Source organism: Mizuhopecten yessoensis, unplaced genomic scaffold, assembly GCF_002113885.1.
Source record: "Mizuhopecten yessoensis strain PY_sf001 unplaced genomic scaffold, ASM211388v2 scaffold1407, whole genome shotgun sequence".
Lineage (NCBI taxonomy): Eukaryota > Metazoa > Mollusca > Bivalvia > Pectinida > Pectinidae > Mizuhopecten > Mizuhopecten yessoensis.
The window spans coordinates 605,066-625,542 of NW_018404031.1; the positions used below are offsets into that span (position 1 = coordinate 605,066).

The following is a 20,477-nucleotide window of genomic DNA, read 5'->3' on the forward strand; positions in this document are numbered from 1 at the left end:
CGCTGATAAATACCAAACCTGTTCAAAGCAAAACTGGTGCAATTCTGAAATAATCCATATATATATATTATGTACAGAAATAATTGGAGTTCAACTGTTCGTGATGATGCGGACCGGGTACCGTGAACTGTCACATTGACACATGCATGATTATTTAGCAGTTTATTGATGAGGATTTCTAAAAGGTGGGGTCCATACTTTAACTCATTCACCCCTGAAGACACATTTGAATTCTTCCAATTCAAAGGTTGGAATATTTCATTATGAAACTTCAGGGGTGGATGTGTTAAGGATCCCGAAACCAATACCAAAAAATGTAATTAAGAAATTGAATCTGTTTTTCTAGCATATATACCATATAACTTTCATAAATTATTTCTGAAAAGAAAACCATACCTCGTGGGATCTTTATGAGAAATGATAACAACCTAATCAACAACCTGCAGTGTTTTTATTGTAAAAATTGAGCGGGGTTAGACCTGGATTGGAACCCTGGACTTGTTTCAGATTGCATTTTCTTATATTATCACTCTATCCAACTGAACTACCTCAGGCATATAGCTGTCAAACCTCCGTCATAAGGAGGGAGACTCCCTCATTGGACCAAAATATACTAATCTCTCTCGAAACTCCCTCATTCAAGTCCCAACTCACACAAACTCAAAATTTACATCCTGTGGTCAAGTGATCTTCTATATAGTTACTGCAGGTTGTGTGTAATGTTCATAACAGGTGTGTCTGAATCAAATTAATGCTTTTTGGAGTTATTTTGATACATAAAAAGGGAAAGGTAAATTGAGCAATGCAGTGTCGGTCGCATTTCACACACTATCTCCCTTGTTGGAAATGTGGAATGGGGGAGTCCAGATCTAGAGATCTCCCCCATTGGAGGTTTCAGAGGTTGACACTTATGCTCAGGTCAAAGGAACGGTCCTGGCCATACTGTTCTAGTACAGTTATATCAAAGTGGACGTTAAGGGGGAGGTTACTGTATTTCGGTAAAAATACAGTGCAATGGGACAGGGATCCTAAAAACTGGACTCATGTTTGCATCTCTGAGTTCTGCCTCTCCCACTGAGCATCGTGGTCAGCAGAGGGGTGGTGGGAACATTTCAAAAGTTTAGCCCAAAATTAACCAGCTAGGAGAACTTTTTTTTTTTTTTCAATTATTGCCCTGACTAGGACATTGTAGAATATTTTAACTCAGAGAATTGTAAGTTTTATTGTGAGGGAACACCAGCTAGACCTGTTTTGAGTAAAGTTTGACCAGGAGATGAACTCGGCTGGAGGTTTATATATAATTTGTGTATCTGGTTGACTCCTGGCATATACTTGTCTTTCTTATATATACATGGAAATTGTCCTAACGCTAGTGTGATGCAGTACAAATAATTATTGTACTTTAAATCATTCACCCCTGAAGACACATTTGAACTCTTCCAATTCAAAGGTTGGAAAAGTTCATTATGAAATTTCAGGGGTGAATGAGTTCATTCGGATTTAATCCCTACAATGTAATGTTTTTACGACACATTCTTATAGATCTCTATGCAAAGTGAAAAATAAATAAATTTTACCTGGTAAATTTTATACACATGTTGTTATCGTGACTTTGATTCATTAAAGGTGACTGTGATCAGAATCAAACCCTATGCCAGTTGATTCTTCAATAGGGTTCAGTGTAGCTATAGCTTATGATAATATAAGTGGGCACTTAAATTTGTCTTTTATTTTTTTTATTCATTTAAGAAATGCTTACAATTCCTGAACAAAGTGAAGGCAAGCAATTTAAGTCTTTTTTTTATAACTTCTGAACAAAATGTGTAGATACATGAAATATGTCTATATTGTTCATTTCTTGAATATTTTATAGATATGAGAAAGACAATTATTGGTTAATTGTTTTGATGAGTTCAAAGATAGGTTTACATGAACTTTAATTACTGCTGATTAGACCTTTAAAATACATTAACTATATATAAGATAATATATCAGAATATATGTAGTTGACATGTTGTTCATTGTAGTACATAATTATGGTGCTTGTTTGTACCCAGTCATGACGCATATCTAATTATTTTAATTGAATAGTTAACTTTTTTTAATTGGATATTTAAATTCAAACATTCAACAGTCCTTCTTGGATTCACATTTTGAATAAGGTGAACGCCCTTGTAACAACAATTTACTGTTGGCTTAATTTGGTTTAGTTTGTTTGTGTTTTACGTCCTATTAACAGCTATATATGGTCATTTAAGGATGTGCCAGGTTTTGGTGGTGGAGGAAAGCCGATGTTCCCGTAGAAAAAACATCAACCTACGGCCAGTACCTGGCGACTGCCCCATTTAGGTCTCGAACCCACGGCCCAGTGGTAGAGGGTTAGTGGTAGCAGTAAGTCAGACGGCTTAACCACTTGCATTTTGGCCAACACGACGTAACATTTTAAAGGTTGCCAAATCTTTCGCTTTCAGGTTTTAAGTATATGGCTGCCTTGAATTTTAAAAAGAAATTCTAGATCCCTTAAAGAATTACATGCCAACAGTTATAATGAAAGATTAAAGTTTGTGTCTAAAGAAGTGAAACTCTACGCCATGGTTCTGTTACAGATATCAGATAAAAAAGCCATTACATCATAACTTTTTTTGACGGGACAAAGTTCGCTCTTATCTGAAAAATGAACTTGGGGTCATAGAACACTTTTGTACCGGTAAATAAGATATAAATCTTTATGTGGAAATAGTTTTTAAACCCCTAGTGATGGTGTTTGAGTCGATACAAATTAAATGTTGACAGTGCTATTTGAATGTCGAAGTTTGCCCCCCAGTGGTGTTGTAGAGTGATATCAGGGCCACTGCTCTATATTACAAATTATAAACATCACAACTTGTTCACCTTTTCTCAATGATTCATGTTAAAAAAGATTCTAATAATTTGTACACTTGCCATGTAGTCGAGTCTGTCATTTCAGGAGAACATCTCCACAATACCCTAACACTAGAAGTCTAACAGTCATCCAACTTTATGAGGATACGTCTTGAGTAGCACTTCACAAGGATATAAAATATAGGTCACTGTGACTTGTATGATTTTTATTTATGTCGATTGAGAAAATATGTACGCTTTACTAACATTTCTGAGGTGTCCATTGTTTTGATCTCTGTAGACAATAGATGAAGTCAGGATTCCAACAGGTGACATACTGATATCAATGGTAAATGGTCATTTCAATGACCAACTATCACACAGTGTTAATTAAAGCAAGCTATATACAATAGCTACAATTAGCAAATTAAAGTTAAGATGATAATGCTACCAGGTGTTGTGTAGGAAGAAGATGTGTTGTAATATAAAAGGTTTCAATCTGGACAAATTTTAGAAACTCAGGTCACACGAAAAACATTTCCAACCGAGTAATTGGTTAAGCTCTGACTGAGTAACATACATTCTGTAGATACCAGTAACCTGTATGGATTATTAAATCAAATTTTACTGTAGGTTTCTGAGAAATCAATTTTAAAGGTTTGCCAAATTCATTGTGTTTAAGCTTCATGATGAGACCTGTGCACAAGGATGCATACTACTGTGTTGATTTAAAACCCAGTCAGAAAAATGTATACACAGAATCTCCTCTGGAATGTTCGAGCCATAGAGATAGATGTGTTGATACACTTGAAGCTTTAAAAGTCCTTACAAAATAGCTGTCAAGTGAATCCGATTGTTGATGTGACCTAATACTTTGTATAATGTTGACATAGTTATGGTACCTGAGGGTACAAATAAGACCAAACCAATTCTACATCTGTTTCTTGTGTTATAACTGTGCTTCCCCTGTTTGTTTGTTTTGCTTCAGACACTTGTTGACTACCGGTAAAACAAATGCTGTTTTTAGCCCACTTGATAATGCCTTGGAGCAACATTCATTATCCATAGCCATCCTTAGTTTTTCTTTAAAAAGAATTTCTTCTTAACCCTTAGGCTGCTACATTGATTTCTATGTAAACCGACACCACTGCTGAATTAATTATTGAAATTTAAATTAATTTACTTGATTTTTCAAATGTGCATAACTTGGAAAATATTTGTTATATGTGAAAAAAAGTTATATGAAAATTGTTCGTTGTTGTCTCTAGTTTATATTAACGTTTTCAATTCTAAAGTTGCTTCAATATTTTCCTGTACAGGTGGTAATAAAGGTAAGAAAATGTGAAACTTTTAATTAGTCGGATTTAAGCAAGAGGAAGATCATTTTAAAATTATTTTCGTCTGCAAATGTGATTGGCAAATGATAACAGAGATTATAAACTCCATTTTTGACATAAGATGCTGTATATATTTACACGGAGATTCTCATGTAAAAAGGTCAGGTATTTCGTCAAGAATTGCATGTGATTTGCTACAGGTTTCAGGTCGCCATTCAATAAATTTACTGTCACAGTCGGCATATAGATATATCTTAGCTACGGTCTAGTTTATGATTAAATCACCGATAAAAAGTTTGAAGAAATAAATCGTTTCAAAACGTATCAATGTTCAATTCGGCCTCACCTGCAGACGACATGTGCGCCTCGGTCCGCTGATATTTTCCTGTTTGCGTAGAGCACAAAGCCGTTTACTAGAAAGTTACATATTATGTAACACCGAAGTATTTCCACATCAACCATGCCAAACCCTACAAAACCTTTATTATCATCGTAGGTGACGATGGAGAATAAATGTTTACCATCATATTCGTCGCTTCAATCTACACGTCCGCCATTTTTATGACTTTTTTTTCGATTTGAAATTCTCTCGCACACCTTTGGTTATTACTAGGGTACACTGCTGTGAATATCGAAAGTAATGACAAAACAACCAATCAGAAGCCTTCTACTATACGCGGTCGGGTTTGGTATAGCAACAACCCGACTTCACACTTCCTGGCTACCGATCAAAACCTACAGACCGAGAAACGACTATTGTCGTGCATAGCACTGACGGGCCCGACTTTTCAAAACGACTATTGTCGTGCGTAGCAGCCTAAGGGTTAAGAACCATATAATGCTTATATAATAATAGGGTATTTGGCATGTAGCTTGCTTGGGTGAAGAACTATCAGATTTCAACAGTTCAAGTAAATGACCTTGACCCACTTTCAACACCTGTAGACACTATCAGTGTTATGCAGCTTGCTGAGGTGAATGGATAACAGATTTGTTAAAATGAACTTCCTTGACTGCATTCAAAGTCATATGGGTTCAACTGTTCAATCATCAAACAACTTCTAATAAACCAATAATGAGGCTTCAGTAGTTGTATTTTGCATGTAGATTGATTGGTTGAGGGGTTACAGGCATCACTTTACTTTAACATACATTCAAGGTCACACAGGAATTAAATGTGTCAAAAATATGAAACAACATCTTCTCATGAACTCTGAGCACTAGATTAATGCTATACCTGGCCTGCAGCTTGCTGGAGGAAACTGCTATCAAGCTATTAAAATAAATATGACCTTGACCAATATTCAAGGTCTCAGGGTTCGATTCAGATATATGTATATGAAAATCTTAAAATCTACTGAACCCTGATATATTCAGTATTGGTATCCGAGTCCAAAAATACAACTTGCCTCATTTTCCTGGTCTACTAGTTAAACTTTCTAAAGAATGGCATTGACTAGAGTTATGATATTTGACTTGTTGGACTGCAGTGGCTGAATGGTTAAGTGACTGACTGTCTTTAATCACTAGCCCTCCATCACTCACAGGGTTGCGGGTTTGAGGCGGGTTCGAGGCCTACGTAGGGCAGCCTCCAGGCACTGGCTTCAGGCTAAGTTGGTTGTTTTTCTTTGGGTACTCTGGTTTTCCTCCACCACCAAAACCTGGCACGTCCTTAAATGACCATAGCTGTTAATTTAATAGAACGTAAAACTCAAACAAGCCAAATAGTTTACCTGTGGGTTGCAGCTGGAGGGATGAAGGGCTTAATAAAATTCAAGTTTGTTCATATAATGTATTGTAAATGATAAAATCTGGTTTGACTGCATATAACTGTTATGTAGTGTATAACAGTAAAATTGACACCTACCTAGTCCATGAATAATGCAATGGATGACATTATCCTTGAACCTAGTTTGTCTGAACACCAGAATAACACTCAAGGTATTTTATGGTCCTGTCTGTTGAGTTCTTTTTAATTAAACTGCATGCTTTGTATCATCTGGCAGCTGCCTTCATGTCCCATTTTATCGCAACAGAACTATATACAAGTGTTTTGTATAAAAATACTTCGAATGAGATTTTACATTTCAGGGTCATGAATGCAAGTTCAAGGTCACTGTTACTTTAAATAGAAAATATTTGTCGTTGCTCTACAAACTGGCTTTATTCTTCCTAGGGTTTGGATGAAAAGTTTTATGAAGCATTTAGTATACAGTTGGACTGAGTCCAATACTTCAAACATGGTTATTTTTGAAGGTCATGAATACAAGGTCAAGGTGATTGTTACCATGAATAGAAAATCGTTTTCATAACTTAACTGGTTTTGTTCATCTTCATGTGGTTTGGATGAAAAGTTATATGAAACATTTGAAATACAGTCAATACCTCAAACATTTGTATAGGGTCATGAATTACATGGTCAATGTCACTGTTCATAAACAAATCACTTTAATATCTGGCTTTGTTTTTGTATTTGGTTGATAAAATGTTTTGGAACACAATTAACACCTTATTTGCATTTAAAGATCTGACCCAAAGCTGATGGGTGCATGGAAGCTTAAGGTGTGCTGCTTGGGCAAGAGACATTGTCAGGTGTTTTCAAAAATTGCTAAACTGTCACAACACAGGTTCCTTGATATATATCATTAAAACCTAGTTCATAGATATAATGCCCAAGTTATTTTGGACAAATATTTATGGTAGAAATATAAAAATATTATGCTGTGTATAAACCTGTATTGTGGTCATGAAACTGCATTGACAAGATGATTTAGGCCCAACATAACTTTATTGTAGTGAGTGGGTGTGAAACCTGAACAAACACACAATCAAACTGCAATGATGGTGTGTTGACATTAACAATATTGTAAACACGTATAATGTGAGTGACAGGTTTCAAATGAAGAACAATGTGAATGATAAATTCAATGGGTTGACTTATTTACTGTGTGGAGAAAAGTGTGGAGAAAAGTAAAGCTATGTAATCAATATATCATTGTCACAGTGTGATGTTAATGTACTCAGAATAATGTGTACCATTTGTGTAAAGGATCCATTCAATATTGATCAAATTAAACATGTGGAAAATTTGTAATGTCTAGCTAATTACACAGGACTGGAATTAAATGACTGGCTTCAAACTGGCATATTTGATTGATTGAAATGAGGCAATGACCTTTACCTTGAACTTTGACTTCCATTTATCAAACTAGAATTCAGTCTAATGAGTTAAATCACATAAACAGTACTTGACACAAGCAGATTTGCCGTGTGAGGCATGGTAGTCCTGTGGTAGGACCCCGGGCTTGTGACAGAACTTGGCGAAGGGTTGCAGGTTCGAATCACGGCATGGCACTCACAGTGTTGTATCTTTGAGCAAAATACTTCACTCCGCTTGTTCCAATCTACTCATGATCAGCTGTAAATGAGTACGTGGTTGGGCAGTGCTAGAATTGTTGAATGCTAGCTGTGAGTGCTGAAATGGCAGCATGGGCTGTATGCTCCCCAGGGAGTTGAGAAAGATATTTGCTGGTTGCAAAGGCCCTATAACATAACCATGGATAATAATTTGTGAACTGCTTTGAGATGACCTACAATCTAGGTTGCGATAAAGCGGTATATAGGAACCCCAAATTGTCAATATAATTATTATGTTAAACCATATTGTGCCAGATTACTCTTTTTATGCATAATTTATCAGTTAAAATTTAAATAATTCCATCAACTTGATCAATTAATTTCTGTCATACAGAATATTTGTGTCAGATAAAGCCATCATATGGAAGAAAGCAGTGATGGGAAGGTAGAGTGGGTGTACAGCGTAATCACTGTATCTTTCATGACATTTTACAAACAGAGGCTGAGCTGCATAATCATTTTGCAATGCTAGCACTGCATGCAACCATATGTCTGATCATGTCAGTGGTTTAACCTGGCTATCACTGTGGGAGTCAGTATTTTCACAAGAAACAAACTTTTGTATCCACAATTTGTTTTTTTAAAAGTTAAAAGCTAAAGATACTTTTTCACATAGTATAATGTAAGAAAATTCCACATTGAGGTTATGAAATTTGAGTGAAAACCCTTGGCCATTACTCCAGTTCAAAGCAACTTGGGTGGATTATTCTACTGTCTTATACACAGGCATATGAAAGAGTTTCTAATCTTGTTTATATATTGCATATACATGTGTCATCCTGGTAAAATACTAGCTGCTTCCTACCGACTCAGTAAGGGAGAATTTCTCTTAAGCTCGTTCCGAAGAGCGTTAGACTAGTAAACCAGAGGTCCTGGGTTTCGACTCCTAGCGGAGGCATTGAAAAAATAAATAATGACCTCTATTACAGATGTATTTTCTGTTTGTGTTACAGGAGATTCCAAGAGGGCTTCCCCCGATACCAAGTATGCCACTATCCAGGAGAGTGGCGAGAGTGTACGGGACGAGGGGAGCCTCAGGGGTGAGGGTGAAGACTCGCCGAGGGAGGATGTCAGCGAGGTGATGGACGGTGCTAATACATTACCTCAGATAGTGAAACCTCCCCAACCAACTCCATCTCCAAGCGATCCAACCAACACACAACAAAAGTCTGCCAGGCCACAGAAAGCTTCGGCCAAACTGACCAACCGTATACCTCAGGGTGGCGTCAGGGGGCAAAGAACTGGCAACAAGCCTCAAATGCCCAAAAGTGCAAGTGTCACTACTCTAAGTAAACGCGTCACAGAGAGTCTACGCTGGGATCAGGTTTTAGAAAATGAAGAAGAAGAGGAAGAAAGGATACGTATCTACAAAATGAATCGCCGCAAACGTTATTTGGCTGCAGCTCAGGCCAAAGGTCTTGGTTGGGCCGCTAATTATAGAAACAATGGTTCACCCATGTCTGAGGATTCTGGGATAGACACTAAAGATCGGGAGTGGAATAACAGTTCATCAACTTCCGATACTCACTCTGCCAAATCTAATCGTTCTGCACGATCAAACAAGTCGCGCGGCAGTTCCTCCGATACGCGCCACACTGTTACAGACTTTGGTACACTGAAGGGCCTTGGTCCGAGTCAGTATGTTGGGATGGCCAGTTCGACACTTGTCGATTGCTAGCCCAGATTATCATGCCAAATTAACCTCTATTGCAAAAGAACCTTTTAACAAATTGTTAGCCAAGCGTAAGCCAAATGAGATATGCATTTATAGCTAAAATGTTCATGGAAGTTAGATTTTTAGTGCATCCTTCTGGATTTTACTAGTCCATGGTAGCCTAGGTTAGGCTTTACCCCTACAGGAGCCATCCCTGCAGGTTGATAGTCATTACATAGCTATAGCTATAGCCTAGCAAGGTAGAAATTTGTACCTCTACAGGTTGGTAGGCTGAAAAGCCTAGGTTAAAATGTTTACTCCTGCAGATTGGCAGTTATATAAACATGTAGCTTAGTTTGAACATTTTACGCCTGCAGGTTGGTAGAAGACTAGATCGAAAGATTTTACCCCTAGAGGTAAATGAGTGTATATAGCCTTGGTTGAAATTTGTTCTGTTGCAGGATTATTAGATGTGAATATAGCCAAGGTTGATAGTAATATATGTCCTAGGTTTATAACTGTATCCCTGCAGGTAAGTTATATATAGCCAAGGTTGAACATTTTACTCCCAGGTTGAAAGCTATATATAGCCAAAGTGAAAATTGTATTCCTGCAAGTTGGCAGTTTTATAGCCTAGGTTGAAAAGTTTACACCTGCAGGTTGATAGATAAAAAGCCTAGCTAGGTTGGTACTCCTGCATGTTGATAGATAAAAAGCCAAGCTAGGTTGGTACTCCTGCAGGTTGATAGATAAAAAACCTAGCTAGGTTTGTACTCCTGCAGGTTGATAGATAAAAAACCTAGCTAGGTTGGTACTCCTGCAGGTTGATAGATAAAAAGCCTAGCTAGGTTGGTACTCCTGCAGGTTGATAGATAAAAAGTCAAGCTAGGTTGGTACTCCTGCAGGTTAGTAATTGTGTAGTATATTATAGCTAGGCAATGTTTTATAATTTACACATCTTCGTATAAGCATGCCATGTATATATTTGATACTTGTATATGGAATTTGATAACGGATGCATGACAGAATTATTTGTGAAAATGTTAAGTCTATAAGACTTTTGTTGTGTTAAAATCACTTATACTTCACCATTGTTTTAGTTGTCAGTTTTTACTTCATGCCTGAGTTGATACTTTGAGTAAAGGTTGTACATGTATGTATTTCACAGATGAATTCTTTTACCGTATTTGACCCCAAATAAGCCCCCACCCCTAGTGAAAAAGCTTAGACCAAAATTAGGGAGGGCGCTTAATTGCAGGCACCAACCCTGCTCCCAGGACATTTGCCAAAAATGGGGAGTGGGCTTATTTGCGTGAGGGGGCTTATTTGCGGTCAAATACAGTAAGTCTGAACATTTTTGGTTGATGTGTAAATTATCTAATTAACTGGACTATTATAAGAATAATAGTGGAAGTTCATTTCCTACATAAGGTTTTTGGAGAGCAATTCTCTCCTTTATCATAACAATTTTCCATGTAAGTGAAAGTCACCATGTTACACATTGAAAACTTTTTTATTAATGAAAATTTCAAAATTTTCGAAAAAGGTTTTTAGCACTATGAATTGAAATTGCTGTTTTTTAAAACATATGATGATTTATGTATTTATATTGCAAAATGTTTAAAACATTTTTGATGTTTGGAATCCTTAAAATTATACTTCATCACATATTAATTATAAACTTGTGTTAAGTCAGTTTTGGATCTAAGGTGAATGTGTACGTGTAATTTTCTACAACATTGTTACTTTTTTGTATGGCTGGAAGTTAAAAAATCTGTATGAATCATTAATTTATTCTTTACTGGTACATGTATTTACTATTTATTTATAATTGTTTAAAAAACCTTATTAAGTCAGATATCTGTGATGTGAATGTTAAAGTCAACTTTTTTTTGTGAATATTTGTTATTTTCTTGTAAATTGAGATTTTGTATCAAATTTGAATATAAATAATTTTCCCACAGGTTTTTAGGAATATTTGCAGAAACAGAATTTTGAATGTTAAACTTGTACTTTTCTGTGGTGCTTTAAGTTAAAACTAAAAGTTAAATTATTTCCTTGCAAAATATTCTTGTTTTAAAAAGCATATGGATTAGAGTTTTGTAAACAGGACTTTTTCTACAGTACTTGTACATGTATGTTATTTTCTTTCTGAAGTTTACTATGCTGAAACAAGTGTAACGTTTCAATTTAGAAATTCTGATAAAAGTTAAAATCTGTTATAGAGAATTGTGTTGATGTTGTCTGTACAAAATTTTGATGTTCCAAGAGAGATTATGGTGCAGCTTCCAATTTGTTTCTTCGTTTGTAATATGTTTGTCCGAAGATTTCCCCCTATTGAGAGTCAATTCTGTGATACTTTAACGATGATCTGATGATGTCACTTTATTGTACAATGGACTGGTACAGAACTAGTGCAATGTTACAAGGATAACTGTTTCTTATAAAAGTTCTGATAGTCTGATACAAGAAATTGTTGATGGGCAAAGGTTTCGGAACAGCTAAGATGACCAGTAATATGCATAAATTAGATATAAAAAGAGAAGTGATATGTAGATGTTTAAAAAGACAATTCAAAATGGGTTTTTATAACTACAAAGTGTTTATTTTTGTTAAGAAACTGTCATACAGATATATGTCAATCTACAAAAAAGCTGAAAATAATTGTTGTCTTATGATAAATATGTAGATAGTCTTCTCTGATATTGATCTTATACCCTTTTTAAAGACCATTTAAGGTTTTACATAAATGTTATGGAAAACAAACAATTTTAAATTTCCTTCTTCAATTGTTGCCAATAAGATTTATCACCGCTACCTGAAGTACATGTCGTGTGTTTTTTTGTTTATATTTACAACTGTGATCAGTTTGTTTGTTGTTGTGTACGTATTGTGTTGTCTAGATTTTCATGTAAAAAGAAATATCAATATCAATTGAAATGATATTACTAAAATTGTAAATAGGGAAACGAACAATGATATAGATAGATGATTCGATATATATTGGCATATGATATATAATCTACATTATATTGTGATAGACATTATGTTTATCATGTTTCAGGTATATTTTGCATGTATTTTTTTTTTTTTCATTCAGTTTCAAAAAAAACCATCAGGTCAATTGCTATCATTTATGTGTGTAAAGAATAAGTTCATATATAGTTTGAGAAAAACAAAACAAAACCCAGAAACATCAATACCATTACAACATTCTGTATGAAATCGTCAGTAATGCCCATTAGGTTATATCTCCAGACGTGTAAGGGGAGGTAATCCAGCTGGATTTTACGCAAACTTTGTGATCCTGAGTATTTTCACTGTATGGTTTTGATTTGCTGTCCTGCAGGGAACCTTTGCTTCCTGCTGTTTCACACCAGTATCAGATCCACTAGTCATGCAGTCCATTGTGTGTGTAAATACTTTTTCACAACATCTATGTATTTATAATTTAATTCTATCTAGATTTTAGGTGATTTATTTATTAAATATTTTCCACTACTGGTGAAAATTGTATTCTTTTATGTGATTTAAAAGCGTTTGTACATGGATATATATTTTTGTTGTGTTTCTTGCTTTAAAGGATCACACATATTTACCTTATGAAGCCCCTGACCTTTTCTTGATGCTATATGCTGTTAGGCAAATGAAAGCAACACACAATTTTAGAACATGTACATTGCTCCAAATACAAAGGGACATAAATCCTATAAGGAGAAACGGTTGAACGGTACATTACAATGCAAGTGTTGGTATTTGCCCATCCATGATATCCGGGGGTTTTGCTCACTTTTGCTCTCAGCACCCCTGGAATATGTCATAGCGTAACGGTAAATCTTATTGGCTTTGAAGTCGGGCGTCGCTCCTCCGTCATCTTCAAAGGGCAGGTATCAGCCAAGCGATTGGTCAGTTTTTTTTACCCGACACCAATCAAATAGCTAGCCATGTGCCTTCAATTTTGCTATGACATATTCCAGGGGTGTAGAGAGCGAAAGTGAGCGTTACCCCTAGATATCGAGGATGGTATTGGCCTTGACCTAATAGCTTGCATTATGTCTAGATATAGTTACCTTGATAGCTCAGCATTGCAGTCACATGCTTATTGTATACTTGACTCAGAGGTCTCGTGTCTGAATGGGACCTTATAATTACACCTGGCGAGTCTCAGGTGTACTGAGGAAGGCCACAGTAGTGCTAAAAATATTTAGGTGTGCAACGATATTTTAGTATTGAGAACAAAAGTTAAAAAAAGAAGAAAACCCCCAGATTTGACTCTTGATTATCTTGTTTATATGGCCTGGCTAACTTATAGAAAGTTGAAAATCCCGATTTTTGACTGGGGGATACATACATATGTATCATGGATTTAGTCAAAATCCCTTCTGCCATTCTGGCTCTTCCAGGTCAGTAAAAAAAGCACAATTGTAGAATCTGCAAAATTAGAGGCCTAGAGGGCCCGTGTGATTCACCTACTAAATATATAAGCAATACTTGAAAAAATATTCTCATAAGTTCTTATAAATATATATTCAGAAAAATCTCCCCCTTTTCGGCTCTGCCTGCTAGCACCAAGGGGACAAAACGGTTCTTTGATATTGATTTGTATTCCCTGGTTCCATGTCAAATTTGGTTGAAATATGATAAATTGGTCAGGAGGAGTAGGCTTTTACCCAAATTACCTTTTTAGTCCTTGTATCTCATCCCCTAGGGGAGATATTTTTTTCTCCAAACAACAATTGATTCCAAGGTCTCGAGGACATGGGATACTTCAAAGAATATTTCAGTGTTTTCTTGCATATGTGTATACAGTTATAATTCTGACCCCTTGACAAATCCAGAAAGCACGACTGTATTCACATCTTCATTTATAGCGAACTGTTGTATAGTGGTTTGGTGGATGTCTCAACCGTCCATATTTTAACAAAATGACTAAGTTCCCTGGGGACTTCAGGATCTTGGGGAAATCAGGGTAGCATAAGCATATTTGTTTCTGAATTCCTAGCAATTGTATTTGTGGTTATGGGTCGGTGATCTCAACCGTTCTAGACGTTATGACCTAGAGAGTAATTCAAACGTGGTACGGTCTGAGCCAATCCTGTTAGTATGGATATATTCACCTATTCATACAATATAGGGAACGGATCTCAACTGTTTCATTGTTTTAACACAATGCCCAGTGGCCGCACCAATCCTGGTAGCATGGCCACGTTTGCTCTACACGCATAGTACATTGTATATGGCTACTATGAGGTGGGGATTTTTTTTCAATGTTTTGACTCGGCGCCAATCCTGGTAACTGAAGTCTATTTGTCTTTTCTACCATAGCAAGTATATATCTGGTTAAAGCAAAAGGACGAGGATCTGAGCTGTTTCTTAGATACGAGGTGTGGGATTAAGAGAGATCCACCAGCAGGGTCGACCACCTTGAACGTAAGTGATACACATGTGATTGCACCTGTAACATTAGGTAATAGATACACTGTGTTAAAAATGAACTACGAGGTGCATTGTATGACGCAGCTGTTAAATAAGAACCCAAATACACCCCATTTAATGGCACAAATAATTATCTATAAAAATAAGTTAATTTTTCATTCTGGCGAATACTCCCAAAATATATCCACGTCTTCTGATTTTACAAATGAACACCCGGATGTATTCACTTATTTATTTTTCAAGGGAGACATGAAACAAATACAAGTTTTTTCTCTCTTTCTAATTAATACCAAAATATATACAAATTTTTATTCTTACTTTACCCAGATACAGGTCTTCTTATATACAAAAAGATATCCAAAATCAATTTACTTAACTAAATTAACTCCTTCATTCTTCAAATGAGTACGATCATAAATAGTACATTCATCATTCTTACGAATAGGTACCTAAGTAAATACGCGTCTTTTTTTCAAATGACTGCCCAAATATTTGTATTTCAATAGCGAAACTATCGTTTTATTGTTTAAAACGAGGACGTAAATAGTACCGAAATAAATACACATCGACAGATACACTTAAAAAGCACCTAAATATATATATATATCAATTACATTTATTTCACTTATTCGTTTTAAGAAATGGGTACAAAATATATACATGTATCTCAATAGCAAAAATTGATCATTTGTTTAAAACAAATATGCTAATTAATACACTTATTGATTCTAACAAATATGCCCCAAAATAAATACATCAGTTGAACAACTTGTTTCCAAATTCTATTTCAACAACTACTCATTGTTTTGTATTGTACTGTAAACGCAAAAAGAAATGAAATCAATTTATATTTATATACACCGATAGATACACTTGAAACATACACTTTAATATATATCAATTAATGCATTTTTTTTTTAAATTTTAACAAACGGGTACCCAATTAAATGTACAACAATAAGTATACTGCAATAAATTACATATCAATTCATTTCTTAGTCCTTTGAAAGTAACAAAATGAGTACTAAAACGAGTACAATTCTTCAACCTTACAAATCATGTATTCAAAGAAAAACAATTTCTACCTCTTTTAAATGAGTTATTGCTAGAAAAACGAAGTTTAAATCTTACATTTCAAAACATAGTAAGCCGATTCAGATAACAGGGAAGAAATCATTAACCTTACAATTGATCTTTTTCTTCCTTTTACGACTTATAAGTGGTACTAAAATAAGTGCTCCGAAACACCGAAGTGACAAATTCACAAACTCGGTTTAGAACAGATCATATATTTTAACCACTACTTCATGTAAACAACACCAGAAGAAATTCCACTAGCCCGAGTTCCCTTTGTAATAAGACAAGAGCTTTGAAGTCGAGTGTCCCTCCTCTATAATCTTCAAAGGACTGGTATCAGCTTAGTAAGTTATCATTTTTAAAGCCTGAAACAAATTATGTAGTTAATTGCATGCCTTCGACTGTGTCATAACATATTCATGGGGGTGCAAAAAACCGTAAGGGAGGGTATCTTATCGTTGTTTACAACCAATCGTTGAAGCCATTAACATCTCCCGAAATAACGTTATTAAAAAGGTGGAATGTTGCGCAAAAATGTGTTCTGTCTGGAAGAGACTTTGTAAATCGAGACACAAAGATTAACCGCATCATCAGAAGACAACTAATGTAACATTGGTGACGAGCGTTTTCATTGGCGGCTGTATGTAGCCTTCATAAACTCTATCACGAGCAAAACTATGTTCAGCTGATTTAATGGTATCCTGGATAAACAGTTGCCAAACATTGTCCATCGCAAAAAATACGCAACAAAACAAAATACATTGATAATCGTATAATGTTTCAATATTTTATGTGAAATGACCGTTTTGATACACTGAAATGCAGGATCTTTATTATTAAGGCAAACTTAGTCAAGTATGCTTTCCAAATTGAAGAGAGTCAGCTTTATTGAACCTAGTTTTAGTAATCACTCTGTCTGTCTGTCTGTCTGTCCGTCCACAAATTTTGTTCCTGGCTGATAATTTTGGTATTTATTGACCGATGTACATGAAACCTGGTCAAGATGTTCAGTTCACAAAAATACACATTGAGTTAAAAAATCAAGGTCAATGGTTAAGGTCATTAGGTTCAAAGGTGAATGTCAAATTTTACATCTTTTCACTGATGAACATTTTGTTATGACATTATGAAGCAAAGTTGATCAGAATTAAACAAGGAGTCAAATTACCAAAGGTCAAGGTCATCGGGTCAGGGGTCAAGGTCAAATTTTGTAGCTTTTCACTGGTGAACATTTCACTATGACATTATGAAGCAAAGTTTATCGGAATTAAACAAAGAGACACACTGAGGTAAAAAATTGAGGTCAAAGGTCAAGGTCATTAGATTCAAAGGTCAAGGTCAACTTTGGCATATTTTCACTGATGAACATTTTGTTATGACATGATGAAGCAAAGTTGATCAGAATGAAACAAGGAGTCAACTGATCAAAGGTCATGGTCATTGGGTCAAAGGTCAAGGTTAACTTTTGTATCTTTTCACTGGTGGACATTTCGCTATGACACTTTGAAGCAATGTTGCTCAGAATTAAATAATGAGTCAACTGACCAAAGGTCAAGGTCACTGGGTCAAAGGTGAAGATTAAATTCTGTACCTTTTCCCTGATGAACATTTTGTTATGACATTATGAAGCAATGTTGTTCAGAACTTAGCACAGAGTCTACTGACCTTAGGTCCAGGTAACGGGGTCCAAAGGGTCAAGGTCAAGTTTTGTATTTTTCACTGATGAACATTTTGTTATGATACTAAGAAGCAAAGTTGGTCAGAACTAAAGAATAAGTCAATTGACCAAAAATCAGGGTCACTGGGTTAATGGTCAAGGTCATTTGGGTCCAAAGGTCAAAGACAAAGTGGATCTCTGACTTTGACCCTGGCTCTTGATGTAGGAGGTATTAAAGGTTAAATAAAACAAATCAAAGCTAACAAATGAGTATCGCACCGGTATTTACATTTCTGTTAGCCCAGCAAATATGGAGGTGGAAGGAAACAAGACGCACATCATAGTACATGTAAAATGTATATTTTGCTTCCTTGCGATTCTTTTTGAAGTCCAAATGTCAGTGTTCTAGTTAGCATAATGAACGATTCCATTTAACTTGCTGATTTTAAAATAAACATAAATGACATTCTAATTGATCACATTAAATTAAGGGTGTGTAGGGAGTTTATGTTTTGGAAAAATCAATTCAAATTTGCAACAATAAGGTCAGGAAGGTCCTTATAGCTGAATCATGATGTAACCGTGGAGGCTGCGTCGCAGGCTTAATTCCCATTGATCTATAATTAGAATCGCTGATATTTTAAGGGTCCTTGTCCAACTGCACTGTGGACTTACTTTGGATATGACTGTAACACAGTTTGGCAAGCACACATCCGTTGATCAAGCTCAATTGGTAACGGCGATAGTCAGACTGGAGTTCGATTCCCATTCTAGCCCTGATGATTTTATACTCTCGAGAACAGTATTGGTGATTATATTTTGTTAATTTTACCTTTATTAAGGCCCCCAAGATTTTGTTTCTCTTTGGACATGCTTTGTCTAAGCTGCAGTAATGCCATCCTCAATACTCCAGGGGTAACACTCGCTTCCGCTCTCTGCACCCCTGGAATATGTCATAGCAAAATTGAAGGCACAAAGACAGCTGTTTGATGGGTCTAAGGTAAAAGATCGCTTACCAAACGCTAGTCTAAAACGTTACACCCGACTTCAAAGTAAGTAATGTTTTTACCGTTACGCGACCGGGAGATTCTTTTGATATACATCAATATACATCAAATTGATATACATCAATATACGTCAAAATATACATCAAAAGATCGTTTTCTTGTCTCATCAACAAAGTGGGGTCAATTGCCAATACGTAGTAACAGTTTTTTGGAAGTGATATATGGATCCCTGATATGGATGTCACGTCTGCGCAACCATATGTATTGTTGGTATAATTGTAACTTGTGTACATAAATAAGTAAACACGTGAAAGTAGTGACGATGATTAAATTGGAGTTTTTATACAAAAGCACACACGTCAGATCAGTTTGGTTTGGGTTTATTGGGTTTAACGTCTTATTAACGGTAAACGTCATTGAAGGACGTGACTCCGTGTGTGTAATGTACTATATTCCACCCGGTTATATTAAACTGACAACATGCTAGTCAGTTGGTAAATTACCCTTAATACTGAAAGTTTTGCAGGGAATAACAACTACTATTTTAACGACTTTGGTATGTCCCAACCTGGGAAAAGAACCCATTGCCTTCCTCACTTCGGCGAACGTTCAACACCAAGGCATTGGTGCCGTATTTCCAAGCCAGGTTCTAGGAAACTGAAAAGGTTGCCTGAAGAAAGTAGAGGAAATACAAAAATCCCAAATGTTGCGGTGGGTGCAGTAGAATGAATAAGACGCCGAGTTTATTGTAGTGTGTATACAAAAACTCATACATACATCAAACTAGTAGCGTTGATTCAATAGGAGTTGGTGTTGTAAAAGAATGATGAAGTCATTAATTCGTTTACTCATTTGTAAGAATGTGAAAATGTATTCAATTCATTTAGTTTTTAGATGTGTATGGCACTTTTCCCCCTTCTTCTGTATTACTACATGTACCTTTTTGTTCGGACACAATTAGACACAGATTATTCTTTCGTTTGATCCTTGCAACAACCAATGAGTACTTAACTGAAAGGAATGGTAGTATGATTCAGTAATTGTTTTCTTTAATTAACTTTCTTTTAATATTACTAAATTTTAAAATACACGCTTCCTTCTTTTGTATTTTTGTGATTCTGCTGTTTACCAGGACTGTCCCCGAGGTTAGCCGTAACCAAGTAAGTGAAAGTTTAGCCCGAGTTTCCCCTGGCCCCGACACCAGACTGAGACATTTTTAGCTCACCTGGTCCGAAGTACCATGGTCAGCTTATGGCATACCGCAGCGTCCGGCGTCCGTCCGGCGTCCGTCAACTTTTCCTTTAAAACGCTACTAGTCATGAACGTCTGAGCATATTTTGACCAAATTTGGTCAGAAGCATCCTTGGGGGAAGGGGAACTGGGGCCTGAGGGGCGGGGCCCAATAGGGGTAATATAACAAATTCTTTAAAATCCTTCTTCTTCTGTAGGAATGAAAGGATTTGTTCCATATTTGGGCTGAAGCATTCTTGGAAGAAGGGGAACAAATTATGTAAAACGGTGGGTCTGATTTTTTTTCATTTTTTACGTTATGGGCTGATACATTTTTAAGCCAATGAAAATACTTGTTACAAGCAATATTAAGTTATATTATCATAATATACCGGATATTGTCAGCCATCTTGGATTATGAAATATGATGCCAATACCAGAGCCAATTAATTTTGTCAAAGTAGGATATAGAGTTATGTGTAATAAATTAACATATTTGCAGCACTCTAATATCAAAGAAAATATCAAAAGTCTGATTTTTCTTTCATCTAACCGCAATATATTCTCGTTCTTCATTTTTGGCGAAAAAAGGTGAAAATAGCAAGGTAGATATCGTCTAGACGAAACAGTTTTGTGTAAATCATGGCGATTTGGGCCTCAATAACAAACTCCATCGACATTATGATCGTTCCGGCGTTAATGAAATCTGGATACATATCAAAGGGGTACTCAGAATACGACACGTGCCACTTGCTTTCTTTTTCCCGTCTCGGTTTAGAGTTAGAATGCTTGTGTTCTAT

The 20,477-nt window shown here is 35.9% G+C and overlaps 1 protein-coding gene across 1 annotated transcript in view; it reads left to right on the forward strand.

Annotated features, from left to right (window-relative positions):
- LOC110461972 overlaps positions 1-12,772 on the forward strand; it is a 28,139-nt gene extending 15,367 nt beyond the window's left edge. The window contains exon 2 of the mRNA XM_021515726.1: positions 8,570-12,772. Coding sequence (XP_021371401.1) covers positions 8,570-9,294 — 725 coding nt within the window. The 3' untranslated portion in view covers positions 9,295-12,772. The remainder of the gene's footprint in view (positions 1-8,569) is intronic.
- Positions 12,773-20,477: the final 7,705 nt, after the last annotated feature.